The following is a 12,957-nucleotide window of genomic DNA, read 5'->3' as shown; positions in this document are numbered from 1 at the left end:
AAATGCAAAAAAAACATAATGTTAATAAAAATATAAACTTAAAATTTAAAATAAATGTTTTAAAAACCCTATTATCTAAAATTAAAATGCATAAACATAACATGTAAAGCATATTCAAATGAAAATTTAAAAATGAAATCAAACATATAAAATTTTCAAGCATATAAAACCCACAATCTCTTTTTTTCTCAATTACATTACTTCAATTAGCTAATGTGACATATTACATTCCTAATTCTACGAGCTGTCTTTGTGCCATGCCCCTCGAGGCAAGCCCAAACAAGTCCATGTTAGGGTCATAAATTCTTAATTTTCACATAAAAAATAATGATTTTATAGTTTTAATTGCTTTTTAAGAAGGTATTTTATTAGGGTGAATGAATGGACAACATTACCAAGTAGGGGGTTCTACTTTGCTCTGGTCTAGCTGCTAGACTCAAGAAAAGGAAAAAAGAGTCAAATTTTCAAAAGGTGCGCACGCCTGGGCTGAGGTGCAAGGTGCACTAGGCACATGCCTTTTGAAAGGGCTGTGCCTAGGATCTGGGTGAGGCGCCTACCCTAAAATGCACCTTGCCTGTGCGCCTAGGCGTGCCTTTTAAATCACTGGAACAAAGTAAAGTTTGGAGGACTAGAGGAAAAGAAAGCTACTCTGATTGAGCAAATTGATAATATTGGTAGAAAAGAAGAGGAAGGGTCATTAATAGAAGGGGATAGAGAAGTCAGATGATCTTTGGAAAAGAAGCTAGATGAAACTCTCTTGAAAGAGGAAATCAGTTGGAAACATATAACAAGAGAGAAGTGGATCAAGGAGGGGGATGGTAATATTAGATTCTTTCATGCTATTGCTAACGCAGAAGAAGAAAGAATCTAATCTCATCTTTAGTTGTGGGGGTAGAGAAATCACAGATCAAAGAGAGATAGCTAGTGCCTTTGCTGAACATTTTAGATCCATATATAGAAGGCCACTTAATGAAAGATGGTCAGTGGATGGTCTCCATTGGAATGTTTTGGGAGCTCATCAGGTGGAAGTTTTAGAGAGAAGATTTGAGGAGCAAGAAACCAAGGAAATTGTGTTTTCTGTGGACAGATCAAAGGCTTCGGGGCCTGATGGGTTTACAACGACCTTCTATCAGGATTGTTGGGATATAATAAAATTGGATTTGATTAATATGTTTTAGGAGTTTCATAGAAGGGGAAAAATCAACCCAGAAATGAATTCTACTTTTTTAGCTTTGGTGCCAAAAAAGAATGACACCTGTCACCCAAGAGATTTCAGGCCATCTAGTTTGGTTACTTGCATTTATAAGTTGATTGCTAAGGTCCTCTCCCAAAGAATCAAGAAGGTGCTCCCATCATTTATCTCCCAGTCTCAAGGGGCATTTGTTCAGGGGAGGCAGATTGTGGATCAAATTTTAATTGTGAATGAATGTGTTGAGGCCCAAAAGAAATCAAGGAGAATGGGGGTTGCCATCAAATTGGATTTGGAGAAAGCCTATAATTTAATGGATTGGGAGCTCCTTATCAATACTTGATTCTTGAGAAGCTGTGGTTTTGGAGACTTGTGGTGTAAGTGGATTAAAGGATGTTTGGAAACAAGTCACTACTCAATAATTATTAATGGGTTGGTGATTTATTTTTTTGAGGGGATTAAAGGTTTAAGACAAGGTGATCCACTTTCATCCTTCATTTTTACATTGGTGGCTGAGGTCTTTAGTAAGCTGATTTCCAGAGCAAATTGTTTGCAGCTGTTCAAAGGGTGGCTGGTGGGAAAGGTCAAGGTTTTAGTTACTTACCTTCAATTTGCAGATGACATTTTGATTTTTTTTTTTTTTGGTGAAGGGGAGAATAGAGAAGGTGTGGAAAATTTGAAACTGGTGGTCAATCTGTTTGAGAGAATGTCTAACTTGAGGGTAAATTGGAGCAAAAGCATACTGGCGGGGATTAATTTAGAAAGAGAGGAGATACAACCTTTGGCAGAAACCTGGGGTGTGAGAGTGGGGATTGGTCTTTAAGGTATTTAGGTTTACCTCTAGGAGATAACCCTAGATGAGCTAGTTTTTGGAGTCTAGTGGTAGATTGAGAAGAGATTGGCCGGATGAAGAGGAGCTATATTTTGTTGTGTAGGAGACTTACATTGATCAAATCCACTTTAGCTAATCTCCCAGTTTATTTTATGTCAGTTTTTAGGATGCCTCAAGCAATAGTGAAAAGAATTGAGAAGCTTATGAGGGATTTCCTTTGGGAACCAGGAGAAGGCAAGAAAGATCATCCGGTGAGGTGGGAAAAAGTGGTTAAGAAAAAGGAAGAAGGGGTGGGGGGATGGGTATTGGTAACATGAGCATGAGAAACCAGGCACTTTTATGCAAATGGCTTTGGCGATTCTTGGTGGAAAGTGACAGATTATGGCATAAAGTGGTGTCTAGTATTCATGGGCTGTCAAGAAATGGCTGGGGTGCAGATTGTCTGCAAAGAGCTACATCGGCTACACCTTGGAAAGCAATTCATGGTATTCTTCCTGCATTCCTCACTCGTGTAAGGGATGATTTGGCTTCTGGTAGTAAAATAAGGTTCTGGGAAGATGTGTGGGTGGGTGAATCCCTATTGAAAGTTGTCTTTCCTTCCCTTTTTGTTCTTTCTAGTCTTAAAGGTTGGCCTGTGGATGATTTCATTGATCATCACCTTTCTTCTGGGATGATTTGGAACTTGGGGTTTGTTAGAAACCTAAGAGAGTTAGAAATCCCCTTGGTATGTAACTTCTTGAGTGTTTTGGAATTGGTTGCCCTTGTTAATGATGGGAGGGATGCTCGATGGTGCTCCCTCTCCCCTGATGGACAGTTTTCTTGTAAGTCTATGTTTAATTCCCTTGTTTCTGGTTCCTCTCCCCCCACTATAGAAGAAATTTGGTGCTTTCCTATCCCTCTCCCCTGATGGTGCTCCCTCTTCTGTACCTTGTTTCTAACCAGGAGATGTAAGTGCTTCTTGAATGGAACGGCTGATGCAGCTTAAAGTTATTCTTTGGGAAGCACCAAATCATTTCTAACGGGGAAGACAAATGAAACCACATTTGAACTCAGTAGTAGGCTTTTAACAATTATTTTGGTTAGTGGGTTTCTAATAGTTAGTTTGTTTTTGGTGCTAGGCTTCTAACACTAACAGCTAGTTTACCCTATTTTTCTCTATATGAAGCCATGTGGCTTGAGACATCCATGAGTATTATCTTTCATTTATAAAGGCAAGAGCTTTGATTTGATTTGTTTTGATAGTGAGAAAATGGAGGTGTTTCTCCCAATGTTTTGAAAACCTTATTGGCTCAAAGCAAAATACATAAGCATAACATATAAGACAAATTCAAAATGAAAGCGGAAGCAAGAGTATCTGGAAAACATCAAATCCAAAACATAACTTATAAAACCTAAAAGTAAGAACAACCCACTATGTAGACTGAGATTTCTTATGGGCTGAATTCTCAGTTTTTTTTTTTAAATTTTCTTTTCATCTTTCTTTCACTTTCTCTTTTTCTATTATAGTCTTTAAATATTTATTTTAGCCTTCTTGGGCACTTTAATTTAGTCAAGTTTCCTTTCATGGGAATCTTTCACAAAGGAAACCAGAATTTTAAGAAATTGTAGTTTTTTCTTTTTTTAAATTTATTTGGTGATATCGCACTTCCAAGACTTGGTATACTTCCAAATTCCAATATCTATCATGAAGACATGTTTGCTAGCTTATATGAATTGGCCTTATTTTTTTTTTTTTTAATTCTAACTATTACTATATTGGTGACCATAGGATGCATATTAGTTTTATCCGTGAAGCTAGGAAAGCGGAAGATAATGCATTAAAGAAGTCCATCCAGGCTATGAAACCAATGCTGCATGAGCAAAGTAGTAAAGGGGAAGGGCAGTTTTTACAAAAATCTAGTATTCTTTCACAGAAGAAGGTGCTTGACAGACGATTCAATTCTATATCTCAACGCATCAAGTCATTCTCCTCTGCATATGAGGATTTTGGTGCTAAGCACATAAAATTTATTTCATCCAGTTCTGATGATAAAAGTGGTGATGATTCTAGTAGTGAGGATGATGACACTGATGAGAATGATCTGAATATTCAGGGTAAGGCTTTATCTCAAAATAAAAAAAGCTATGATAAATGTGTGAGTAGCTGCCCTTACCCATCAGCCACCGAAGAGATGACACGACTTGGATTGAAAACTAATGTGGATGGACATGCATCCCTTACAGATGAGAGTAGAAAATTAACTAGAAAGAAAAGGAAATTTGGCAACCAGAGTGGTAATGGCTCTTTGCCGCAGAAACAACCTAAAAGAGGGAAAGTTGAGTTGAACGAGGCTGAATCCAATCTTCTTCTCCAAGAAAACTATGGTAGAAAGGAAGATACTAACCAGGATAAAGTTGGAGATCTTCGACTAGGAGATGATTCTATGGAGATGTTCATCACTACATGGAAGGAGGCTTGTCAGGAGCTCACTGTTGCTCAGGTGTCATTTTGTTTTTTGTTTACTTGCGTTTTCAGGTGTTATGGCTTTATTTTTGTGATCTTTATGGAACATTGTTTTCTGTTTATTTTATTTTTCCCGTTATCATATTGACTGTACCATATTAATGATTGTGATTGGTTATACCTAATTAGCAACTCATTTCTAATGCAATATGGAACCTTAATTTCAGGACCTGAACAGTGAATGTTTAGACTTGTTGCTGATGTTACTAGAGGCTTTATGCATCTGTAATTCATAAGACTAATAAATATGAACAGATGTCAATAATGCATACAAGAAACAATTACTGTTTTATTATTATTTCTATCAGGAAAATAAAACGCTAAAACCTAACTTTATACCTAACGGATCAATCTCAACTACGTCTTTAGCATTTGTGGTAAATTTAGAATCAATGATCATGGAAGCCCTGCCAGAACCTTTGTTAGATCACACACTAGTATTGCTGTACTGTGGTAGCATTGGGTTCAAACCATCCCCCTTTTGTTTTGAACACATGGCTGTAAGAAGGTTCTGCACCTTTCAAAAAAGAAGGTTTTGGGGGGAGATGTTCATCACTACATGGAAGGAGGCTTGTCAGGAGCTCACTGTTGCTCAGGTGTCATTTTGTTTTTTGTTTACTTGCGTTTTCAGGTGTTATGGCTTTATTTTTGTGATCTTTATGGAACATTGTTTTCTGTTTATTTTATTTTTCCTGTTATCATATTGACTGTACCATATTAATGATTGTGATTGGTTATACCTAATTAGCAACTCATTTCTAATGCAATATGGAACCTTAATTTCAGGACCTGAACAGTGAATGTTTAGACTTGTTGCTGATGTTACTAGAGGCTTTATGCATCTGTAATTCATAAGACTAATAAATATGAACAGATGTCAATAATGCATACAAGAAACAATTACTGTTTTATTATTATTTCTATCAGGAAAATAAAACGCTAAAACCTAACTTTATACCTAACGGATCAATCTCAACTACGTCTTTAGCATTTGTGGTAAATTTAGAATCAATGATCATGGAAGCCCTGCCAGAACCTTTGTTAGATCACACACTAGTATTGCTGTACTGTGGTAGCATTGGGTTCAAACCATCCCCCTTTTGTTTTGAACACATGGCTGTAAGAAGGTTCTGCACCTTTCAAAAAAGAAGGTTTTGGGGGGAGAGAAGATCAAAGAATGAAAGTGGAAGAGAGAACGAAGGATATTTGAATATTATTGTTGAAGTGGATAAGGTAGAGGGATCTAGAAGGCTATTAGGGCAGAAAGAAGAGATAAAGAGTCGAACCGAGGAAGAGGAGAGAACAACAGTCCTCAATCGTCCCCACACAGTCCTCTAAAGTCAAGGTGAGTTCATCAGTTTTCTTCTTCTTCTTCTTCTTAGTTTTGTTCTATGTTTCCTGGTTTAAAACAGTGGTTTCACCCCATTTTTCTGCTCTTCCTTTTTGTATCTTTTTCTCCAAGTTTTCTGAATCATTTTATTGGACTAAAACAGGGGCTCCACCCCTTCTTTTTGTTCATAAATTTCCTGCAAGTTTTCAGCTTTTTTTCCCCTCATTTTTGGTGTCTGAAACAGGGGCGGAACAGGGGCTCCACCCCATCTTTTATTCTTCATATTCTTCTTTGATTGTAGTATTTTTTTTTTCACCAGCTTTTCTGGGTCTAGAACAGGGGCTCCATCCCTCTCTTTTGTTCTTAATTTCTTGCATTTTCAGCTTTTTTTTTGTTAGTAGAAAAGTGCTGAAATAAAAAATCTATAAAAGAAAAGAATATTTCTTGTAGAAGAAGAGAAGAAAGGAGAAAAGGAAGAGAAGAGATTTGAGAGAGAAAAGAGAGCAATAATGCTAGTCACCCTCTTCACTATTATTTATCGTCTAAAATAATAAAGAGTACAAAGACCAATATACCCTTATAGGCGGCTAACACATAAAAACATCATAAAACAATTAAAATAACTGCTAAAAAAGGACCCAACAAGAGTGCTGTGGTCCCCACTTCCAACCTAAATGGAAAATAATAAAAGACTAGCACTATAAACTACACAATTTGTCTAAAACGTCAACACTCCCCCTCAAGTTGGGAGTAAATGTCACACATTCCCAAATTGCGTAGGTTGTATTTGAGCTTGTTCTTTGCAACTCCTTTGTTGAAGACATCAACCAATTGTAGTTTAGAGGAGACATAAGGCAAGCAGACTTCTCTAGTTGTCACCCTTTCTCTTATGGAGTGCTTATCAACCTCAATGTGTTTAGTCTTGTCATGCTGAATTGGATTGTGGGCAATATTGATTGCAGCTTGGTTGTCACAATATAACATCATGGGCTCCTTAGCTTTTATTCCAATCTCACTAAGTAGAGATTTCACCCAAAGTCGTTCTGAAACATCATGAGCCATAGATCTATATTCAGCCTCTGCACTTGATCTAGCCACAACTGGCTGTTTTTTACTTTTCCATGAGACCAAGTTTCTTCCCACAAAGGTGCATATCCCTGATGTAGATGACCTGTCATCTAAGCAACCTGCCCAATGAACATCTGGTTAGGACTCTTGCTTTAAATTTTCATGGTTTGAGAAAAGAATCCCTCTGCCATAGTGTTTTAAAAGCGCAAAGCGCAAAAAAAGCACAAGGGCCAATTTTCGCCTGAGTTGCAAGGCGAGGTGCACACCTTTTTAAGCAAGGCGCAAAATTACAAAAAATAGCTAAAAAATAAATAGAAGTCAAAAAATTCAAAAAAATGCAAAAAATATTAAACATAATGTTAATAAAAAATATCAACTTAAATTAAAAAAAAAGTTTTAAAAAACCTATTATCTTAAAATTAAAATACATAAACATAACATGTAAAGCATATTCAAATGAAAATTTAAAAATAAAACCCAACATATAATGCATTTTCAAGCATGTAAAACCCACAATCTCTTTTTTTCCTTAATTGCATTGCTTCAAGTAGCTAATGTGATATAAAATATATTGCACTCTTGATTCTTTGAGTCGCCTTTGTACCATGCCTCTCGAGGCAAGCCCGAACAAGTCTATGTTAGGGTCTGAAATTCTTATTTCTCACATAAAAAATAATGATTTTATAACTTTCATTGCCTTTTAAGAAGATATTTTATTGCAATATAAGTGGTGTCAATGATTGAGGTCTGTATACCAATAAAAGAATGATTGAGGTCCATTTGACTAAAAACTGGTGACAAAAAATACAAGTTTCTTCCACAAGGTTGCCAATGCAAGGACGTGAGGTGAGATAAGAGTGTTTATCTCCCTCTTCTTTTCTCTCTAAGTTTTATAAAATCTGCGAGTTACTGATAAAAAAAATGCAAGGACGTGAGGTGATTGATGATCATTGGGGATTTGGTGGAAGGAGACAGAATCAAAGATGAGATTATTCACTATTACTCGAATCTTTACAAAGAGGAAGTAGTAAGAAGGCTGAAGTTGGATGGGATCCAATTCAAAAGCATATTGAGGGAGTAGGCAGAGAATTTGGTTATAGTTTTCATGAAAGAGGTTGCGGAAGAAGCAACTAATCAAATGGAAGAGGAAAAGGCACCATGTTTGGCCTAAAGGGTTTTTCTTTTGTGCTTCTTTCTTCAAGTCCCTTTGGTAGTCTCCCTCTTAGCAGGTTTTCCTTGTTAAAGAAGTATGGTGCAAGCTTATTTCCCCTAAGGTAAACACCTTGGACATTCTACAAAAGGGAAGACCTTTCCTTTGTATCTCATCTAATTGGTGTATTCTTTGCAAGTCTAACAGTGAGGTAGTAGTAAGAAGGCTGAAGTTGGATGGGATCCAATTCAAAAGCATATTGAGGGAGTAGGCAGAGAATTTGGTTATAGTTTTCATGAAAGAGGTTGCGGAAGAAGCAACTAATCAAATGGAAGAGGAAAAGGCACCATGTTTGGCCTAAAGAGTTTTTCTTTTGTGCTTCTTTCTTCAAGTCCCTTTGGTAGTCTCCCTCTTAGCAGGTTTTCCTTGTTAAAGAAGTATGGTGCAAGCTTATTTCCCCTAAGGTAAACACCTTGGACATTCTACAAAAGGGAAAACCTTTCCTTTGTATCTCATCTAATTGGTGTATTCTTTGCAAGTCTAACAGTGAGGACTAGTAGCATTTACTAATATCTTGTTCCTTTATTGCAGAGTTATGGGATTGGTTTTTCTTGATGTTTGGGTGCAGGTGGAATGTGCTAGTAATGCAAGAATTATGTGGAGGTGTGAAAGAGTAGCATTGATCTGGACAATTTGGGAAGAAAGGAATGCTAGAATCTTCTAAGAGAAGGAGATAAACCAACATGAATTAAAGGAATGTGTGATGAATAGGGTGATACATTGGTTGAAATCCTTGGACTTATTCCACCACGTCTCCTTCAATGATATCTAGAGGAATTGGTCAACAACGACAAGCTGTTCCTCTATAAACATGAGGGTGAGCACAAGCTAAGGGATGGCAATTTTCCCCATTTCCTCGATCCTCATGGGGATTCGCCCCAAATGGGGAGGGGATGGGGATGATTTTCCCCTTGCGTTGACGGGTTGGGGAAATTTTCATCCCCGTTAGTGGGGATGGGGAGAGCACTCCCCGCCCCGTGGGATCCCCACTAATATATAAATGTATATGTATGCATACGTTATATAAGTATATATGTACACATACATCTTTATATTAATATTTTTTAAAATATGGTTGAGTATGTTTGAATATTTTCTAATAGGATTGTAAATTTTAATTATTTTATTTTTATTTTTTAAATAAAAAAAACAAAATGGTTAACATTATAAAAAATCACGAGGAATGGGGATCCTCGTGGGGATGGGGATGGGGATAACCTTGTCCCCGTTAGCGGGGATGGGGATGGGGATTTTCCCAGGGACGAGGATGGGGAGAGGCTCCCCGTCCCCGCCCCGCCCTGCTTCGTTGCCACAGCCCCTTCTTGAAGCTGAATTTTGGTGCGAGCAGTTAATGATATCCAGGCCCCTTTGGGTTGGGAGGGGTTCTGAGGAATGCGGCTGGAAATGTGGTATTCTTCTACTTGGGCCCTTTAGTGTTTGGGGACTCTAGTAGACTAGTAGGGCGGAATTACTACCTTTTTTTTGATCATCAGCAAAAGGTTTCATTAATTAGAAAAAATCATGGACACAAGAAGTTGTGAAATAAACCAGCTTTAGTAAGCTGGCCCAAATCAAATTTACAATTGAGCCCAAAACAGATGTGTTCTTTGTACCCTTTGCTTAGCTAAGCTATCTGCCAAGCTGTTGGCAGATCTCCTCACCCATCTCACACAGATTGACATGTCCCTTGATAGCCATTTAAACCTCTTGAGTTCATTCCTCAACTTCCATGTCACCCCTTCCTCCTACAACCATTTTATTATAGTTTTTGAGTCTCCCTCAATGATCAGTCTATTAATACCCAACTCTTTAGCTTTCTTAACCCCATAGGTCTATATGCTGCAGCTAGAAACTCTGACCTTGCCATGGGGTGTTTGATTGGGGAGTTTCCTTTTTCCTATCTTGGACTTCCAATTGGAGCTAGAGGCTGGTGTGGTGGAAGGGGAAATTTCTTTCCTTTGCAGGAAAATTAACATTGATAAAAAGTATTCTCTCAAATTTTCCGGTTTACTATTTATCTTTACTTAAAAGCTCCTGCTGCTGTGGTGGGAGAGATTGAAAGGTTAGAGAGAGAATTTCTGTGGAATGCTAGGGCTGAGAGAAAGAAGTTACACTTGGTTAAGTGGGAGCTGGTGTGCAGGTCCAAAAAAGATGGGGGTTTAGGGGTGAAAAGGGTTGGTGTCTTCAACAAAGCATTATTGGGGAAGTGGGTTTGGAGGTCCGGAAGAGAAAGGGAGGCCCTTTGGAGGAGAGTGGTGGCTTGTAAGTATGGGGTGATGAACTTTCGGTGGGATTCAAAGCCCCAAGGTTATATAATCTGAGTAAGAAAGGAGTGCCAATTTCAGATTGCTACGAAGTAGTAAATGGTGCTGTGGTTTGGAGGCCAAATTTTAGAAGACCCCTTTTCGATTGGGAGGTCAAGTGCTTGGAGTTGCTGGCAGAACTTCAGGCCTTGGAGATCAACTCCTCAGTTACAGATGTCAGATTTGGAAAGAGTGTAAGGATGGGAAGTTTACTATCAAGTCATTGTACTCAGCACTGATCAGAAATCAGGTGGAGCCTGATCCAGTTAGGGGTGTTTGGTGGAAGCCTGTACCACCAAGGGCTGGAAATTTGCTTGGTTGATTGTGAGAGGATGCATTCTAACATAGGATAACTTGAAACTTAAAGGTCTGCAGTTTCCTAACATGGTATTCAAGGTGGTCAAGAACCCTTTGGCTGATCCAGCTGAAATTTTCAGTTGTTGGCCAAGAATCCAAGGTGGAGTTAAAGTCAAGATCCTTTGGACATGTATTCCTTTTGCTATGTGCTGGGAAATATGGAAGGAAAAAAATAGAAGGATCTTTGAGGAGAAAGAGAAAAGTATGGAAGAGCTGGTAGTTATTATTAGTTCGACAGTTATTGGTTGGGTGCTCTTGCTTCTAGAGTTCCAAGGACTGCGGAAAAAGGACTTTGGAGCTGACTTTTGAACTGGACTTCTCTGAATTCTTAATAGGAATGCTGATATCTATCTTATTTCTGAAATGGTGAATCTTTTTGTTTTTGTGTGGCCTTAGTGCCTTACATTAGTGTAATCAGGAGGGGGTGACATCTTATCACCTAGTTATGATGTGCTGTTTTTCCTTTTAGCAATAAAATTTCTTTTTTATTTATCTTCAAAAAAAAAAAAAAGACCATGCCACATCACCTTGTTCCACAGGACTGGAGTATAGAGCAATACATTAAAATCTGAAAACAACTTCAAGCTTTTTGCCTAGTGTGCCACTCTCAAAGTTATTGTTTCGACCAAGGCTTCCTTATTTTACTCATTTTCTTCAAATATTCCTGCATTTCTTTCCTCCCAAACATTCCAAAGTAGTGCTTCTCTAGTATCTCACAGGATCCTACCCCTCCTTTTAGTGCAACCAAAGAGGAAAGGAAACCAATTCTAAAAAAAGCGAACAAGGGGTATCAAGGGAACATTTATTCTGGGCAGCTCTGTAAACTCTCATTTCCTAGTCTGATGTAGTACATTGTTGTTGTTGAGGAGAGGTACCAGCTCGTGCCTCTCCTTGGGCAGTCTGTTTTGTAATATCATTATGCTGATTTTGAATAAAATATCAACCATTTATCAAAAAAAAACCAATTCCAAATAAAGCTAACTATTTTTGAAGCCGAATCGGTATTATCGGTTTCTAGAAAACCGGTAACCGAAACCAAACCAAAGCCGATCGGTTAACTATTGATTCAGTTCGTCGGTTTTTCGGTTTTTTATATTTACAATATATGTTATAAAAAATATATTAATATATAATAAAAATTAGAAATATATATAAAATATTATATTTTAAATAATAAATAATATACTATATTTTATAAATATATATTTTTATATAATGCATACTTATTAATTTATAATATAGAAAATATAAAATATATAAAAAATATATAATATACATAAATATACATAAAATATATAGAAATATATGTATACTGGTTGGTTCGGTTAACCACTAGTTTTCTATATTGTTTAACTGAACTGAACCTTCAGTTTTTTAAAAATACTGAACCGAAACTGAACTGACCGGTTAGATTAATCGAATTTTTGGTTCAATTTTGGTCGTTCGGTTCGCTTTTTTGGTTTTTCTTGCTCATCCCTAGACATCCCAGTTAGGGGACAAACACCACTTTGGTCTTTTTCTCTGAAGAACATCATAGGTATTAATACAACCATTAAACACTTCCCAACAAAAAACACTGATTTTAGGGGGAATGGGAGAGCACCAAATTTTCTTGACTGGGAAAGAATGAATGGAGGAGGTGGCTACCAAAGAGTGTAGGAAGGATTTACAAGAAAATAATCCTTCTCCCAAGAACACTGAATTGAGCAAGCCTAATTGCTTGGACATAGTAGGAAGTTCAGACTATCTAAGGTTCCTGTTAAAGCCAAAGTTCCAATTCAACCCTGGAAGGTGAGAATGCTGACTTAAGGAATTCACAAATAGGCCTACCCTTGAACCTAGAAAGATAAAAAAGAGAAGGAAACCTCTCAGCCCATAGGGTTATCCCCAATCCACATCCTCCCAAAATCTGATTTTACTACCAGAAGCCAAGTCATACCTGATACGATTTAGAAAGGTAGGGAGAAAATCATGGATGGCCTTCCGAGGAGCAGCAAAGGTAACTCTACAGACTACAAGGACATCCAACATCCTATCCGGATTTGGCCTGGTTGATATGGAACTGCTAAGAATTGAAGGGGATTCCAAGGTGGTAGTGGGCTGATTGAGGAACCCGGAGTTTATTGTGTGGGGCTTTAAGAATAAAGTCAAGAAATTCAAGTGGC

The 12,957-nt window shown here is 37.6% G+C and overlaps 1 protein-coding gene across 2 annotated transcripts in view; it reads left to right on the top strand.

The window, feature by feature from the left end:
- The window catches only part of NOV (Histidine kinase-, DNA gyrase B-, and HSP90-like ATPase family protein), a 75,714-nt gene that overhangs the window by 4,748 nt on the left and 58,009 nt on the right, over positions 1-12,957 (top strand). For both annotated transcript variants that reach the window (XM_088963574.1, XM_088963573.1), the window contains exon 3: positions 3,790-4,501. In XM_088963574.1, the coding sequence (XP_088819700.1) occupies positions 3,790-4,501 (712 nt within the window). The remainder of the gene's footprint in view (positions 1-3,789; positions 4,502-12,957) is intronic.

The sequence above is a fragment of the Nelumbo lutea genome, chromosome 1 (genome assembly GCF_056320005.1).
Source record: "Nelumbo lutea isolate HS-2025 chromosome 1, American lotus-T2T, whole genome shotgun sequence".
Lineage (NCBI taxonomy): Eukaryota > Viridiplantae > Streptophyta > Magnoliopsida > Proteales > Nelumbonaceae > Nelumbo > Nelumbo lutea.
This window is presented reverse-complemented; position numbering and strand designations above follow the sequence as displayed.